A 20,047-nucleotide genomic window follows, 5' to 3' on the forward strand; every position below is an offset into this window, starting at 1 on the left:
CACTGTAAAATCCACGTTTGATAATTTTACAGTGTATTATTGTAAATGGAATATCAGTACCATGTTTTATTATGGCAAAAACAAAAATACAAAAAAAAAAAATGGGCAGCTGTGTTGCCAAAATAAAATTATAAAGTTATAAATAAATAAGAAATAAAAAATACAAAAAAAAAAAAAAAGTGGTACTATTTTTTTTTTCCATTAATATGTTGGAAAAAATATAAATACAAAATTTAATAAAAAGCAACACTAAATTGGCCCTAGTGTGTGAATGTGAGTGTGAGTGTTGTCCGTCTATCTGTGTTGGCCCTGCGATGAGGTGGCGACTTGTCCAGGGTGTACCCCGCCTTCCGCCCGATTGTAGCTGAGATAGGCGCCAGCGCCCCCCGCCACCCCGAAAGGGAATAAGCGGTAGGAAATGGATGGAAAAATGGATAAAAAACAACTAAAATAAATTAAAAAAAATAATAAATAAATAAAAAACACCATCTATTTTACAGTAAAAGTCTGACAATCTGACAGTTTTTTTCCCCCCCATAAAAAACAATGGGAAATATTTTTTACACTAGTGTGAATGTGAGTGTGAATGTTGTCTGTCTATCTGTGTTGGCCCTGTGATGAGATGGCGACTTGTCCAGGGTGTACCCCGCCTTCCGCCCGATTGTAGCTGAGATAGGCGCCAGCGCCCCCCGCGACCCCAAAAAGGGAATAAGCAGTAGGAAATGGATGGATGGATGTAAAATAATCAAATGCATGAATTATTTACTGTTACAAGCGGCCCTCTAATGGCCGCCGTAAACGCGGTGTGGCCCTCGATGAAAAGCAGTTCTAACGGAGTTCCTGGCACCTCGGAGACAACGAAGCCCCCGGAGGAGATGGAGATAAACCCCCCCCCCGCCCTGCCGCTAATTAGGAAGTGGGTGATTTTCATAAAAGTGGTCAATTGTTGGCCCCGAGGCTGGAGGATTCGAGACAAAGGAAGCTGATCAGAGGTCAGACTCGCGCGGACTTAAAAGAATGTGAAATATCTATTAGCCATCAGGAAACATGGCAGGGGAGCGTCCTCCTGGGAGATGAAGACAAACCAGGAGACATCAGTGGCCTTGTTCCGCCAGATAATTGCTAGAAGCTTCCTTCTGGTGCATCCCCAAGCACAACAAGGATGGGCGATACGGCCTGAAATCGATATCACCGTATACATATTGCAGACTCATGCCGTAACGATCTGTATCGCCATATTTTATGGAAGCATGTCAGGGTTGGTTGAAAAGGTTCCTCGTTTGTGCCTCATTCCTGTGAGAATCCTGCGCATCTGTGCACAGATGACGCCGTATTTCCTTCTTGACGAGCGCATTCTTCACTTGAAGTGAGGAATGAGGCGAAAAACTTTTATTATCTTAAAACTTGTATTATTCTACTTGTTAAAGTTAATATCTGGTTACTTCCTGTTAGTGTTGTCCCCATACCAATACTTTGGTACCGGTACCAAAATGTATTTCGATACTTTTTTAAACCCTCAAGAACCCTGCCGAGAGTATAGAGCTGGTCCACAGTTCCACGACCAGGACGAAAATCACAATGTTCCTCCTGATTCCGAGGTTCGACTATCCGGCGTAGCCTCCTCTTCAGTACACCTGAATAAACCTTACCGGGAAGGCTGAGGAGTGTGATCCCACGATATTTGGAACACACCCCCCGGTTCCCCTTCTTAAAGAGAGGGACCACCACCCCCCGGTCTGCCAATCCAGAGGTACCGCCCCCGATGTCCACGCGATGCTGCAGAGTCTTGTCAACCAAGACAGCCCCACAGCATCCAAAGCCTTAAGGAACTCCGGGCGGATCTCCTCCACCCCTGGGGCCTTGCCACCGAGGAGCTTTTTATCTACCTCGGCAACCTCAGCCCCAGAAATAGGAGAGTCCACCACCCAGGCACTGCATCCTCATAGGAAGACGTGTTGGTGGGATTGAGGAGGTCTTCGAAGTATTCCTTCCACCTATCCACAACATCCGCAGTTGAGGTCAGCAGAACACCATCCGCACCATACACGGTGTTGACAGTGCACTGTTTCCCCATCCTGAGGCGGCGATGGTGGTCCAGAATCGTTTCGAAGGCGTCCGGAAGTCGATTTCCAAGACTTCCCCGAACTCCTCCCATATCCGAGTTTTTGCCTCCGCGACCGCTGAAGCTGCACACCGCTTGGCTGTCGGTACATGTCCACTGCCTCCGGAGTCCTATGAGCCAAAAGAACCCGATAGGACTCCTTCAGCTTGACGGCATCCCTCACCGCTGGTGTCCACCAAGGGTTTTAGGATTACCACCCCGACAGGCACCAACTACCTTGCGGCCACAGCTCCAATCAGCAGCCTCGACAATAGAGGTTCGGAATATGGTCCACTCTGACTCAATGTCCAGCACCTCCCTCGTGACATGTTCAAAGTTCTTCCGGAGGTGGGAATTGAAACTTTCTCTGACAAGAGACTCTGACAGACGTTCCCAGCAGACCCTCACAATGCGTTTGGGCCTCCCAGGTCTGTCCGGCATCCTCCCCCACCATCGCAGCCAACTCATCACCAGGTGGTGATCGGTAGAAAGCTCCGCCCCTCTCTTCACCCGAGTGTCCAAAACATGAGGCCGCAAATCCAATGACACAACTACAAAGTCGGTCACGGAACTGCGGCCTAGGGTGTCCTGGTGCCAAGTGCATATTTGGACACCCTTATGTTTGAACATGGTGTTTGTTATGGACAATCTGTGACGAGCACAAAAGTCCAATAACAAAACACCACTCGGGTTCAGATCTGGGCAGCCATTCTTCCCAATCACGCCTCTCCAGGTTTCACTGTCGTTGCCAACATGAGCGTTGAAGTCTCCCAGTATGACAAGGGAATCACCCGGGGGAGCACTTTCCAGTACTCCCTCCTGTGTACCCAAAAAAGGTGGGTACTCTGAACTGCTGTTTGGTGCGTAAGCACAAACAACAGTCAGGACCCGTCCCCCCACCCAAAGGCGGAGGGAGGATACCCTTTCGTCCACCGGGTTGAACTCCAACGTGCAGGCTTTGAGCCGGGGGGCAAACAAGAATTGCCACACCAGCCCGTCGCCTCTCACTGCCGGCAACGCCAGAGTGGAAGAGAGTCCAGCCCCTCTCGAGAGAAGTGGTTCCAGAGCCCTTGCGAAGTGAGTCCGACTATATCCAGCTGGAACTTTTCCACTTCACGCACTAGCTCAGGCTCCTTTCCCCCAGTGAGGTGACGTTCCACGTCCCAAGAGCTAGCTTCTGTAGCCGAGGATCGGACCGCCAAGTGCCCTGCCTTCGGCTGCCGCCCAGTTCACATCGCATTCGACCTCTGCTATGGGGGGTGAGCCACGTTGCCTCTTCAGGATGTGCCCGGCCGTCCCCCATGGGAACAGGCCCGGCCACCAGGCGCTCGCCATCGTGCCCCACCCCCGGGCCTGGCTCCAGAGAGGGTTCCTGGTGACCCGCGTCCGGGCAAGGGAAATCTGGGTCCATGTTTTGTCTTCTTCATAAAGGTCTTCGAGCTGCTCTTTGTCTGATCCCTCACCTAGGACCTGTTTGCCTTGGGAGACCCATAAAGCCCCCGGACAACATAGCTCCTAGGATCATTTGGACACGCAAACTCCTCTACCACGATAGGGTGGCAGCTCAGAAAAGAGTACAATACATTTTTTTGACGATTTTTTTTTTTTTTTTTTACAATTAATTTGTATACACTGAATTTTCGTACCGTGAATTTTTGACACTAAAATGAAGTTCACATAATCGAGTGTAAAGAAAGGTAATCAAAACACAAATGAACCTTTAGGCTTGTAACAAAAGCAGCAGCGTGCCGCACTTTGGACCCCCTTGTTGAAGAAGCAAGCCAGCAAGACCGTGGCGCAGGTGCGACTCACCGCTTTGGTGCACTGCACGTCCTTCCCCAGCAGCCAGTTGAGCTCCAGGTGTCCTTCGCCCTGGTAGCAGGACCGCAGGCGCTCCGTGATGCGCGCGTTGATGTCTCGGATGGTGAAGGCGCACAGCGCCGAGTCGTCGGGTGGCCGGTGGAACTGCTTCTGCCCCTTGGAGAAAACGGCGAAGAGCACGTCGTCCTGCGCGCCCACGTGCAGCGCGGCGGCCAGCACGCGGCCCGGCTTGCCCAGGTAGGCGGCCTGCAGCAGGCGGTACTCCACGCCGTTCTTCACGCAGCCCACGGGCAGCGAGACGTAGGAGTGGAACTTGCGGTCGTCCCGGCACAGGCGGACCACGCGCGAGGTGTAGAAGAGGTCGCCGGCAGAGCCGCCGGACGACATGCCGCCCTCCGGCGTCTCGGGCTGCACGGTCAGGAAGTAGACGAAGCCGCCGCTGGCGAAGCCGTAGACGTAGTAGATGTCGAAGTGGGACACCAGCGCCAGCGTGTCGGAGGGGATCTTGATGAGCGAGGACACGAAGTCGGTGTGCAGCTCGTAGTCCAGCATGGCCGAGGACTCCGGGTCGCGGGGGAGCTTGCGGCTGGAAACGGTGGGGAAGTAGTCCTGCTTGCCGTCCACCGCCGTGCCGATGAAGAGAGTGGCGTCCTGGCCCTGCGCGGGCACGATGACGCCGTACATGGTGCCGGTGCGGTTGACGCTGGACAGGTAGTGCTCCTTCTTGTGCGAGGGCTCCACCAGGATGAAGAGGTCGTCCAGACGCAGCAGCTTGCACACGCCCTGGTAGAGGCTGCCGCACGCCAGCAGACGCTTCTGGGCGTAGTCCACCAGCAGCAGCTTGTTGACGTTGTCGGTGGGCGCCAGCGGCTCCGAGCAGGGCTGCACGGTGAGCGGCGGGTAGCACGCCTTGTTGTCGTCCTCGGGGCCCGTGGCGTGCGACACCTGCAGCGTCAGGTTGCCCGACAGCTTGTACACGCGGTTGACGGCGCCCAGGTAGACCGCCCCCGTGCCCCGGTGCACCGTCAGGTGGTTGAGCGGCCAGTCCCCGCGCTCCGGGCGGAAGATGGCCAAAGGCTGGGCGCCGGCGGGCGGCGCCAGAAGGCAGAGGGCCAGCAGGGGGGCCAGCAGGGGGGCCCACGCTCGCATGCTGGCTGGCTGGATGGACCGTGTCTCGGGAGAAGGAGGTGGAGGAAGCGACGTCAGGGTAAGTTGTGTGTGGGGAGGGTCTTCACCACTTCCTGCGGGAGGACAAGGCGGAGCGGGAATGACTTAGGTGCCTGCACAAGGTCAAAGGTCAGGATGAAGTGGACAGTGGGAGGACCATGTTACACCGGACCAGCAGGAGACTTACCACCACAATTACACACACACAAAACACACACCGTGACACACAACGACATACACAATGACAAAGACTGACACACACTGACACACAAAATGACAAACAATGACAGAAACAATGACTCATACCATGGCACACAACACAAACAAAATGACACAGTGACACACACACAATGAAAACAACAGACACAATGCACACACTGACACACATAACGACACACACACACACACAACACACACACACACACAACACATACACACACAACGACAACCCACACAACACGCACACTGACACACAACAAAACACAATGACACACACAACACAATGATAGCACACACTGACACACACACAACATGACACACGCACCACACACAATGAAACACAATGACACACAACACAATGATAGCACACACAATGACACACACTTACACACACAACACGCAACACACACAACGACAACACACACAACGAAACAACGACAAACAACACACTGATAGCACACACAATGATAGCACACACTGACACACACACAACACACATAATGACACACACACACACACACACATAATGACACGCAATGACACACACACACACACACACACACAAACACAACACGCAACACACAATGACACACACACACAAACAAACACAACATGCAACACACAATGACACACACACACACAACACACACACTGACACAACGAAACAATGACACACACAACACACAATGACACACACAACACACAATGATAGCACACACAATGACACACACAATGATAGCACACACAATGACACAATGATACAAACACACACAATGACACACGCACACACAATGACAACACACACAACGAAACGACACACAATGACACAGACACACAACACACAATGATAGCACACACTGACACACACAACACACATAATGACACACACAACACAGAATGACAAACAATGACACACAACACACAATGACACAAACACAATGACACACAACACACAATGACACACACAACACACAACGACACACGCACCAAACACAATCGCACACGATTACACACAATGAAACAATGACACACACAACACACAATGATACCACACACAATGACACACTTACACACACAATGATACAAACAACACACAATGACACACACCAAAACGGCACTCAACACACATAATGACACACAACACACACACTTTTTTAGAGGCGGTATAGTACGGAGTGTGATTGTTTAGTCTGCAGGTACTATACTAGCAGATCTATGGTGTACAAGCCTAGTATGGACCAGCTTGTGAGAGGAGACAACACAACAACACCAGGTAATACACTTCCATTTCCCCCCATCATCTGCAGCTGACACACACACACACACACACACACACACACACACACACACACACACACATTAAGACAAGCAGGATTACGAGCAGCGATGCAAGAAGCCTAATTAGAGAGGAGCTGCAGGGGGGGGGGGGGCACACACACACACACACACACACACACACACACACACACACACACACGTGGTATTGTGTATTTGCATTCCCATGGAAGGAGGGCGACTCAAACACAAATGAAAGGCGACGTGTGTAATAGTTAATATTTAATATTTAATAGTTAATAGTTATGCTCGATGGCCGTCCTGTTTCTGATCCAGCAGCCAGGAGAAGAACATAAAAAAAAAGTCCTAAACTGGAGTTCAGCAGGTTGCATGAACACCATCCATCCATCCATTTTCTACCGCTTATTCCCTTTTGGGGTCGGGGGGGGGGGGGGGGGGGGGGGGCGCTGACAACTTATTAAAAAACTTTACTATGTGACTTTTTTTTCTTTTTAAACTCCCATTCATTGTGTTTTTAATGCATGACAGAGAACTTAGTTTTTCTTGCATGCAACTACTTTTTATTTTTGATTACAAATAAAACATTTAACATAATGTTTAGAATTTTTTAATATACTTTAAATAAACCTATTTTTTTTAGTTGTTTTTTTTATGTAGCAGAAAACTTAATTTTATGCTTAAAATATTTGTTTTCATTTTTTTATATATATCAGTATATTAAAATGTACTTTTCTTACACTTGGAAGAATTTTGTTATTTTTTTGCAGTTTTTTTTACACTTAGACATTTTTTTAATTGTTTTTATGCGGTCGACTTACTTTTAAGCTTACAATTTTTCATCATTTTTTCATGTATCAACATTATTTACCATTCAAAAAAAAAAAAGTTTTGAATGCAATACCAGCAGTTAAGTAAGTTTAACTACAACAAAATAGTTTCTCCATGTTTATAACAACTTATTTGTATGCTTATATTTTACATTGTTTATGTATTAACAACAGTGGTTAACTTATTTTTATGCATGCAAACTATTTTTATTTTTGCATGTAAATTATAAATACCCTTTAATTTCTTTTTTAACAGCACTTATTTTTTTTAACTTAGGGTCTTCATTTTATGCTTACAATCATTTTTGCATTGTTTTTTAAATCTAATACAACATTAACTTGTTTTACATTTAAAACAATGTTTTTTTTTGCAATTAACTTATTTTTATGCGGTTTACTTTTACGCTTACAATTTTTTCATCTTTTTTTTCATGTATCAATATTTACAGCGGTTTTTATGTTTACATTTTCTTTCTTTTTTAACGCAATAACAGTGGTTAAGTAATTCTAAGTAAAAAAAAATGTTTTTAATTGTTTCTACAATTAAATTAATATTAATTCATGATAATATTAACAGTTTGAACAACTCATTTAACTTTTTTTATATGCATTAATAATAGCGGTTAACTCATTTTTACACACAAAACATTTGTGGTTTTTTTATTTATTTATTAATTTTACGCTTGTTTATACATTTACAATAATTTAAAAAACATTTTCTCATGAATTATTATTAATGATTACTTAATTTTATGACTAAAATCATTTTTAAAATAGTTTTTATGCATTAATATTAAAAGTGGTTAACTTACTTTTACTACCTTTTTTATGCAGTTAACTCATTTTTAGACTTACAAAAAAGGTATTATTTTTCTTCATGGGGGGCAGCTTACTTTTACATTTATTTTCATTTTTTTTTTTTTTAACATATTAAATCAATATTACCAGCAGTTAACTTGTGTTTACGTTTATAATATTTAAAAATGTATTTAATGTCATAATATCAGCGGTTAAATAACTTCAACACAGCATTTTTTAAAATTATTTCTTCAAAATTATTTGTTTTGTTATTGTTTTTATATATAATATATGAACAGTGGTGAACTTTTTATTTTTATTTCTGCATTGTTTTTATGTATTAACATTAAACAGTGGTTCACTTAAACAGTATGACACAAAAACTAAACAATAGGCAAATCATCATCAATGAAGTTTTATTTATGTTTTATTCTTAGATTTTTAACAGCGGTTTGATTCTTTTTACACTTGTGAGTCAACCGGCGACTCAAAAACTGCGTGGCGGCCACAGCTTGACCTTGGAACAGACTATTTCCTATTCTTTCCTATAGGGAAACGCAACTGATAAATCCCGACGGACCTCAAACGCCCCGTCCACAGTACAGTCATCCTCTCATCCGTTCATTCGTTCACTCTGAAGCATGCCCCGCCTCCAAAGGGGCGCTTGCACAAACAAAGAGGAGGAGAAGAAGAAGAAGTGGGCGGAGCTTCCACTTTTACCAGCATGCAGATAAAAGACAGCGGAAGGTCTTTACCAATGATGTACTTCCTCGGGTCCATTAAGTACTTCCACACCCCCGAAGAGCAGTGTCAGTGGCCGTTTTCCACACGCCAGCAGTCTAACAGGCACTGGATTACATTTGGTCTGTTCCAGGGTCAAACTGTGGCCATGATAGACGTTAAGTTCACACACGTGTAAAAAAAAAAAACGTGAAATCTGAAGGGTACTTTGAAAATAATCTGGAATGCATGAGAAAGTGGGGAATAAAACGATGTCATCAAAGTATCTGCTCAAGGGGGGTTGCCTACAGCCACAGATTTAGTCGCATGAATGGGAAAAAAAAAATGTTCAAAAATGAGCACTTTTCAGAATAAAGCGCCAGGTTTTGTCGAATTCATTTTGGGAAGCAAGCGTCTCGGGATAAGAGATGCAAACGTTTTGTCTGCGGCGGCGTCGGCGTGGAGACGGCGGACACGCGGGGAACACGAAGACGTCATAAAGCCTTCGGCGACGCTGTTGTGGCGGCGACAGGAAGAGGAAGTGAAAGGCGGATCGGGATTTCATGCTCGGGGATTAGCGCCGTGTTGCCTTCAGTGGCCATTGTGAGGCGGGACATCTCAGCGCCCGGCGGAGCAGACGGCAGGAGGAGACCGACGCAAAACACACAAGAATAAACACAATAAGAATGAAAACAAGAATAAACACAATAAGAATAAGAATGAAGACAAGAATAAACACAATAAGAATAAAAACAAACAAGAATAAACCAAAGACTAAAAACAAACGAGAATAAACAAGAAGGAAAACAAACAAGAATAAACACAATAAGAATAAAAACAAACAAGAATAAACAAAAGACTAAAAACAAACGAGAATAAACAATAAGAAGGAAAACAAGCAAGAATAAACACAACAAAAATAAAAACAAACAAGAATAAACAAAATAAGAATGAAAACAAGAATGAAGACAAGAATAAACACAATCAGAATGAAAACAAACAAGAATAAACACAATCAGAATGAAAACAAACAAGAATAAACACAATCGGAATGAAAACAAACAAGAATAAACACAAGAAAGAATGAAAACAAACAAGAATAAACACAATCAGAATGAAAACAAACAAGAATAAACACAATCAGAATGAAAACAAGAATAAACACAATCAGAATGAAAACAAACAAGAATAAACACAATCAGAATGAAAACTAACAAGAATAAACACAATCAGAATGAAAACAAACAAGAATAAACACAATCGGAGTGAAAACAAACAAGAATAAACACAAGAATGAAAACAAACAAGAATAAACACAATCGGAATGAAAACAGACAAGAACAAACACAATCAGAATGAAAACAAACAAGAATAAACACAATAAGAATGAAAACAAACAAGAATAAGAATGAAAACAAACAAGAATAAACAATAAGAATGAAAACAAACAAGAATAAGAATGAAAACGACAAGAATAAACAATCAGAATGAAAACAAGAACAAACACAATCAGCATGAAAACAGACAAGAACAAACAATCAGAATGAAAACAGACAAGAACAAACACAATCAGAATGAAAACAAACAAGAATAAACAAGAATGAAAAGAAGAATAAACACAAAAAGAATGAAAATAACAAAAATAAAAACAAACAAGAATAAACAAAATGAGAATGAAAACAGGAATGAAAACAAACAAGAATAAACAATCAGAATGAAAACAAGAATAAACACAATCAGAATGAAAACTAACAAGAATAAACACAATCGGAATAAAAACAAACAAGAATAAACACAAAAAGAATGAAAACAAACAAGAATAAACACAATAAGAATGAAAACAAACAAGAATAAACACAATAAGAATGAAAACAAACAAGAATAAAAACAATACGAATGAAAACAAACAAGAATAAGAATGAAAACAAACATGAATAAGAATGAAAACAACAAGAATAAACAATCAGAATGAAAACAAACACGAATAAACACAATAAGAATGAAAACTAACAAGAATAAACACAATCAGAATGAAAACAGACAAGAACAAACAATCAGAATGAAAACAAACAAGAATAAACACAATAAGAATGAAAACAAACAAGAATAAGAATGAAAACAAGAATAAACAATAAGTATGAAAACAACAAGAATAAACAAGTATGAAAACAACAAGAATAAACAATCAGAATGAAAACAAGAACAAACACAATCAGAATGAAAACAAGAATAAACACAAGAATAAAAAGAAGAATAAACACAAAAAGAATGAAAACAACATGAATAAACAAGAATGAACACAATAAGAATGAAAACCATCCATTTTAACAAGAATAAACACAATCAGAATGAAAACAGACAAGAACAAACAATCAGAATGAAAACAAACAAGAATAAACACAATAAGAATGAAAACAAACAAGAATAAGAATGAAAACAAGAATAAACAATAAGTATGAAAACAACAAGAATAAACAAGTATGAAAACAACAAGAATAAACAATCAGAATGAAAACAAGAACAAACACAATCAGAATGAAAACAAGAATAAACACAAGAATAAAAAGAAGAATAAACACAAAAAGAATGAAAACAACATGAATAAACAAGAATGAACACAATAAGAATGAAAACGAGAATGAAAACAAGAAATAAACACAATAAGAATGAAAACAAGAACAAACACAATCAGAATGAAAACAAGAATAAACACAAGAAGAATGAAAAGAAGAACAATAAACACAAACAAGAAACAAACAATAAGAATGAAATCAAGAATGAAAACAAGAATGAAAACAAGAATAAAAACAACAAGAATAAACACAATAAGAATGAAAACAAGACTAAACCCAATAAGCATGAAAACAAGAACAAACCCAGCACAGCACTCCTGTCAAATAGAGGATCTCTGACTTTGCCTTAAGAGCAGCATGGCTGTGGTCATTCAGGGCACATAAAGTGCACTTAAAAGCGGAGCCGAGTGCACTTTGCAGACGCTGTGATCCACACATCATCATCATCACCACGGCAACACGCTCACTGTGGCGGGTCATCCAGGACACGCCTCCTTAAAAAAAACGCCGCCATCTTTAAGCAAAGAGGCGCGGGTTCAGGTGTAAAAAGATGACATCACCGCCCTCACGACTTCTGTCCGCCTGCCGGAAAAAAAAAAACCACCCGCCGTGATCTTTGATTGCTCTCCTCGACACGAACGCACCCTTCCTGTGACACGCCTGCACATCCTCGCCTCGCAGCCTCCACTCGCATTTCCATAAATGTTTGGAATTGGAAAAAAGATATTAAAAAAAAAAAAGGGGGGGGGGGGGGGCAATACTCGGCGGGAGAAAACAAACAGAGTGGGATGTCACCTCGCTGTCTGTCACCAGCCGGAGGCCATCAGTGACTCTTTTTTGCAAACTTGCAGCCGGGAATTCTGCTCCTTTTCTACTTTTCTTTGCTACGGAATGCTCTTATTTTGAAGGGGCATCCACGCTGCCATGCAAGCTGTACACGGACTACTTTGAATTGCAACTCATTCCTTAGCCTGATAAAACGTCTCCAATATTTGCAAAAAAAAGTGCGCCTTCTCGTCATTTATTTATCTTTCTATCTTGTCTATGTAGAAAACACACTTTAGAGTAGTCAGCGTGCAGCTTGTATGTCAGTGGGGACTTCATATCCGCTGACTTTTATTGTGTGAATGTCTGACAACACAAGTTAGTACAATAATTATGGCCAGCCTACACTCTAGCATGGAGGTGGTAGTCATGTGTTCTGGTGATGCATGAGTGCTGCCAACAATGGGAACATGCGGTTCATTAAGGTGGAAACGTGAATTTCAAGGTAAAGGAATAAAACAAATTGAAAATTGTTTGCACTCTTGCATAGTGGCAGTAATGTCATAGTCTGACGATGCATGAGTGCTGCCGGCAAAGGAAATCTGCGGTTCACTAAGGTGGAAACATAAGTTCCAACATAAATTAACAGAAATATAATTAAAACTTGATTACAATCAAATATAGTGGAAGTTAAGTCATGGTCTGACGTTGCATGAGTGCTGCCGGCAAAGGAAATCTGTGGTTCACTAAGGTGGAAACATAAATTCCAACATAAATTAACAGAAATATAATTAAAACTTGATTACAATCAAATATAGTGGAAGTAATGTCATGGTCTGACAATGCATGAGTGCTGCCAGCAAAGGAAATCTGTGGTTCACTAAGGTGGAAAAATAAATTAACAGGAACGTAATTAAAACCTGATTACAATCAAACATTGTACTAGTAATGTCACGGTCTGACGCTGCATGAGTGCTGCCGGCAAAGGAAATCTGTGGTTCATTAAGGCGGAAACATAAATTCCAACATAAATTAACAAAAATTATTGACACTTGATTACAATCAAATATAGTGGAAGTAATGTCATGGTCTGACGCTGCATGAGTGCTGCCAGCAAAGGAAATATGTGGTTCACTAAGGTGGAAACATAAATTCCAACATAAATTAACAGAAATATAATTAAAACTTGATTACAATCAAATATAGTGGAATTAAAGTCATAGTCTGACAATGCATGAGTGCTGCCGGCAAAGGAAATCTGTGGTTCATTAAGGTGGAAACATAAATTCCAACATAAATTAACAGAAATATGATTGGAACTTGATTACATTAAAGCATAGTAGTAATAGTGTCATGGTGTGACGATGCATGAGTGCTGCCGGCAAAGGAAATCTGCGGTTCACTAAGGTGGAAACATAAATTCCAACATAAATTAACAGAAATATAATTAAAACTTGATTACAATCAAATATAGTGGACGTAATGTCATGGTCTGACGATGCATGAGTGCTGCCGACAATGGAAATCTGTAATTCTTTAAGGTGGAAACATAAATTCCTACATAAAATAACATAAATATAATAGAAACTTGATTACAATCAAATATAGTGGAAGTAATGTCATGGTCAGACAATGCATGAGTGCTGCCAGCAAAGGAAATCTGTGGTTCACTAAGGTGGAAAAATAAATTAACAGGAACGTAATTAAAACCTGATTACAATCAAACATTGTACTAGTAATGTCATGGTGTGACGATGCATGAGTGCTGCCGGCAAAGGAAATCTGTGGTTCTTTAAGGTGGAAACATAAATTCCAACATAAATTAACAAAAATTATTGACACTTGATTACAATCAAATATAGCGGAAGTAATGTCATGGTCTGATGATGCATGAGTGCTGCCAGCAAAGGAAATCTGCGGTTCATTAATGTGGAAACATAAATTGCAACATAAATTAAAAGAAATATGATTGAAACTTGATTACATTAAAGCATAGTAGTAGTAGTGTCATGGTGTGACGATGCATGAGTGCTGCCGGCAAAGGAAATCTGTGGTTCATTAAGGTGGAAACATAAATTAACAGAAACATAATTGAAACCTGATTACAATCAAACATTGTACTAGTAATGTCACGGTCTGACGCTGCATGAGTGCTGCCAGCAAAGGAAATCTGTGGTTCATTAAGGCGGAAACATAAATTCCAACATAAATTAACAAAAATTATTGACACTTGATTACAATCAAATATAGTGGAAGTAATGTCATGGTCTGACGTTGCATGAGTGCTGCCAGTAAAGGAAATATGTGGTTCACTAAGGTGGAAACATAAATTCCAACATAAAATAACAGAAATATAATTAAAACTTGATTACAATCAAATATAGTGGAATTAAAGTCATAGTCTGATGATGCATGAGTGCTGCCAGTAAAGGAAATCTGTGGTTCTTTAAGGTGGAAACATAAATTCCAACATAAATGACCAGAAACATGATTGAAACTTGATTACAGTCAAGCATAGTAGTAGTAGTGTCATGGTCTGACGATGCATGAGTGCTGCCAGCAAAGGAAATCTGTGGTTCATTAATGTGGAAACATAAATTCCAACATAAATTAAAAGAAATATGATTGAAACTTGATTACATTAAAGCATAGTAGTAGTAAAGTCATGGTGTGACGATGCATGAGTGCTGCCGGCAAAGGAAATCTGTGGTTCATTAAGGTGGAAACAAGTTCCAACATAAATTGACAGAAACATAATTGAAATTTGATTACAATCCAACATTGTACTAGTAATGTCATGGTCTGATGATGCATGAGTGCTGCCAACAATTGGAATCTGCCGTTCACTAAGGTGGAAACATAAATTCCAACATAAATTAAAGGAAACATAATTGAAACTTGATTACAATCAAATATAGTGGTAATAGTGTCATGGTGTGACGATGCATGAGTGCTGCCAGCAAAGAAAATCTGCGGTTCACTAAGGTGGAAACATAAATTAACAGGAACGTAATTGAAACCTGATTACAATCAAAGATTGTACTAGTAATGTCATGGTCTGACGCTGCATGAGTGCTGCCAACAATTGGAATCTGCAGTTCATTAAGGTGGAAACATAAATTCCAACATAAATTAACAGAAATATAATTGAAACTTGATTACAATCAAATATAGTGGTAATAGTGTCATGGTGTGACAATGCATGAGTGCTGCCGGCAAAGGAAATCTGCGGCTAATTAAGGTGGAAACATAAATTCCAACATAAATTAAAATAAACATGATTGAAACTTGATTACAATCAAGCATAGTAGTAGTAGTGCCATGGTCTGACGATGCATGAGTGCTGCCAGCAAAGGAAATCTGTGGTTCACCAAGGTGGAAACATAAATTCCAACATAAATTAACAGAAATATAATTAAAACTTGATTACAATCAAATATAGTGGAAGTAATGTCATGGTCTGACAATGCATGAGTGCTGCCAGCAAAGGAAATCTGTGGTTCACTAAGGTGGAAAAATAAATTAACAGGAACGTAATTAAAACCTGATTACAATCAAACATTGTACTAGTAAAGTCATGGTGTGACGATGCATGAGTGCTGCCGGCAAAGGAAATCTGTGGTTCACTAAGGTGGAAACATAAATTCCAACATAAAATAACAGAAATATAATTAAAACTTGATTACAATCAAATATAGTTGAAGTAAAGTCATAGTCTGATGATGCATGAGTGCTGCCAGTAAAGGAAATCTGCGATCCATTAAAGCGGAAACATAAATTCCAACATAAATTAACAGAAATATGATTGAAACTTGATTACATTAAAGCATAGTAGTAGTAAAGTCATGGTGTGACGATGCATGAGTGCTGCCGGGAAAGGAAATCTGTGGTTCATTAAAGTGGAAACATAATTTCAAACAAATGAACAAAACATGATTGAAACCTGATTACAATCAAACATTGTACTGGTAATGTCACGGTCTGAGGACGCACGAGTGCTGCCGGCAAAGGAAATCTGCGGTTCGCTAAGATGGAAACATAAATGAACAGAAACATGATTGAAACTTGAATACAGTCAAACATTGTACTACTAATGTCACGGTCTGACGATCCATAAGTGCTGCCGGCAAAGGAAATCTGTGGTTCACTAAGGTGGAAACATAAATTCCAACATAAATGAACAGAAACATGATTGAAACCTGATTACAATCAAACATTGTACTAGTAATGTCACGGTCTGACGATGCATGAGTGCTGCCGGCAAAGGAAATCTGCGGTTCATTAAGGTGGAAACATAAATTCCAACATAAATGAACAGAAATATGATTGAAACTTGATTACATTAAAGCATAGTAGTAGTAGTGTCATGGTGTGACGATGCATGAGTGCTGCCAACAATAGGAATCCGCAGTTCATTAAGGTGGAAACATAAGTTCAAACATAAATTAACAGAAACATAATCGAAACTTGAATACAATCAAGCATTGTGGTGGTAATGTCATGATTTGACGCTGCATGAGTGCTGCCGGCAAAGGAAATCTGCGGTTCACTAAGGTGGAAACAAGTTCCAACATAAATTGACAGAAACATAATTGAAACTCGATTACAATCCAACATTGTACTAGTAATGTCATGGTCTGATGATGCATGAGTGCTGCCAGCAATAGGAATCTGCAGTTCATTAAGGTGGAAACATAAATTCCAACATAAATTTAAAGAAACATGATTGAAACTTGATTACAATCAAACATTGTACTAGTAATGTCACGGTCTGACAATGCATGAGTGCTGCCGGCAAAGGAAATCTGCGGTTCACTAAGGTGGAAACATAAATTCCCACATAAATATGATTGAAACTTGATTACAATCAAATATAGTAGTAATAGTGTCATGGTCTGATGATGCATGAGTGCTGCCGACATATGGAATCTGCAGTTCATTAAGGCGGAAACATGAATTCCAACAAATGAACAAAAACATAAATGAAACTTGATTACAATCCAACATTGTACGAGTAATGTCACGGTCTGACGCTGCATGAGTGCTGCCAGCAAAGGAAATCTGCAGTCTACTAAGGTGGAAACATAAATTAACAGAAACATGATTGAAACTTGAATACAATCCAACATTGTACTACTAATGTTATGATCTGACGCTGCATGAGTGCTGCCAACAAAGGAAATATGCGGTTCACTAAGGTGGAAACATAAATTCCAACATAAATATGATTGAAACTTGATTACAATCAAACATAGTGGTAATAGTGTCATGGTCTGACGATGCATGAGTGCTGCCAGCAAAGGAAATCTGTGGTTCATTAAGGTGGGAACATAAATTCCAACATAAATTAACAGAAATATAATTGAAACTTGATTACAATCAAATATAGTGGAAGTAAAGTCATGGTCTGACGATGCACGTGTGCTGCCGACAATGGGAATATGCGGTTCATTAAGGTGGAAACATAAATTCCAACATAAATGACCAGAAACATAATTGAAACCTGATTATAATCCAACATTGTACTAGTAGTGTCACGGTCTGACGATGCATGAGTGCTGCCGGCAAAGGAAATCTGCGGTTCACTAAGGTGGAAACATAAATTCCAACATAAATTAACAGAAATATAATTAAAACTTGATTACAATCAAACATTGTACTGGTAATGTCATGGTCTGATGCTGCATGAGTGCTGCCAGCAAAGAAAATCTGTGGTTCTTTAAGGTGGAAACATAAATTCCAACATAAATGACCAGAAACATGATTGAAACTTGATTACAATGAAGCATAGTGGTAATAGTGTCATGGTGTGACGATGCATGAGTGCTGCCAACAATTGGAATCTGCAGTTCATTAAGGTGGAAACATTAATTCCAACATAAAATAACAGAAATACAATAAAAAATTGATTACAATCAAATATAGTGGAAGTAAAGTCATGGTCTGATGATGCATGAGTGCTGCCAGCAAAGGAAATATGTGGTTAACTAAGTTGGAAACATAAATTCCAACATAAATTAACAGAAACATAATCGAAACCTGATTACAATCAAACATTGTACTGGTAATGTCACGGTCTGACGATGCATGAGTGCTGCCGACAAAGGAAATCTGCGGTTCACTAAGGTGGAAACATAAATTCCAACATAAATTAACAGAACAATTATTGAAACTTGATTACAATCAAATATAGTGGAAGTAATGTCACGGTCTGATGATGCATGAGTGCTGCCAGCAAAGAAAATCTGTGGTTCACTAAGGTGGAAACATAACTTCCAACATAAATTAACAGAAATATGATTGAAACTTGATTACATTAAAGCATAGTAGTAGTAGTGTCATGGTGTGATGATGCATGAGTGCTGCCAGCAAAGGAAATCTGCGGTTCACTAAGGTGGAAACATAAATTCCAACATAAATTAACATAAATATAATTGAAACTTGATTACAATCAAATATAGTGGAAGTAATGTCATGGTCTGACGATGCACGTGTGCTGCCGACAATGGGAATATGCGGTTCATTAAGGTGGAAACATAAATTCCAACATAAATGACCAGAAACATAATTGAAACCTGATTATAATCCAACATTGTACTAGTAGTGTCACGGTCTGACGATGCATGAGTGCTGCCGGCAAAGGAAATCTGCGGTTCACTAAGGTGGAAACATAAATTCCAACATAAATTAACAGAAATATAATTAAAACTTGATTACAATCAAACATTGTACTGGTAATGTCATGGTCTGATGCTGCATGAGTGCTGCCAGCAAAGAAAATCTGTGGTTCTTTAAGGTGGAAACATAAATTCCAACATAAATGACCAGAAACATGATTGAAACTTGATTACAATGAAGCATAGTGGTAATAGTGTCATGGTGTGACGATGCATGAGTGCTGCCAACAATTGGAATCTGCAGTTCATTAAGGTGGAAACATTAATTCCAACATAAAATAACAGAAATACAATAAAAAATTGATTACAATCAAATATAGTGGAAGTAAAGTCATGGTCTGATGATGCATGAGTGCTGCCAGCAAAGGAAATATGTGGTTAACTAAGTTGGAAACATAAATTCCAACATAAATTAACAGAAACATAATCGAAACCTGATTACAATCAAACATTGTACTGGTAATGTCACGGTCTGACGATGCATGAGTGCTGCCGACAAAGGAAATCTGCGGTTCACTAAGGTGGAAACATAAATTCCAACATAAATTAACAGAACAATTATTGAAACTTGATTACAATCAAATATAGTGGAAGTAATGTCATGGTCTGATGATGCATGAGTGCTGCCAGCAAAGAAAATCTGTGGTTCACTAAGGTGGAAACATAACTTCCAACATAAATTAACAGAAATATGATTGAAACTTGATTACATTAAAGCATAGTAGTAGTAGTGTCATGGTGTGATGATGCATGAGTGCTGCCAGCAAAGGAAATCTGCGGTTCACTAAGGTGGAAACATAAATTCCAACATAAATTAACATAAATATAATTGAAACTTGATTACAATCAAATATAGTGGAAGTAAAGTCATGGTCTAACAATGCATGAGTGCTGCCAGCAAAGGACATCTGCGGTTCACTAAGGTGGAAACATAAATTCCAACATAAATTAACAGAAACATAATCGAAACCTGATTACAATCAAACATTGTACTGGTAATGTCACGGTCTGACGATGCATGAGTGCTGCCGACAAAGGAAATCTGCGGTTCACTAAGGTGGAAACATAAATTCCAACATAAAT

At 40.2% G+C, this 20,047-nt stretch overlaps 1 protein-coding gene across 1 annotated transcript in view; it reads right to left on the reverse strand.

The window, feature by feature from the left end:
- plxna2 (plexin A2) overlaps positions 1–20,047 on the reverse strand; it is an 801,241-nt gene that overhangs the window by 710,033 nt on the left and 71,161 nt on the right. The window contains exon 2 of the mRNA XM_061902603.1: positions 3,914–5,163. Coding sequence (XP_061758587.1) covers positions 3,914–5,163 — 1,250 coding nt within the window. The remainder of the gene's footprint in view (positions 1–3,913; positions 5,164–20,047) is intronic.

Source organism: Nerophis ophidion, linkage group LG06, assembly GCF_033978795.1.
Source record: "Nerophis ophidion isolate RoL-2023_Sa linkage group LG06, RoL_Noph_v1.0, whole genome shotgun sequence".
Taxonomy (NCBI): Eukaryota; Metazoa; Chordata; class Actinopteri; order Syngnathiformes; family Syngnathidae; genus Nerophis; species Nerophis ophidion.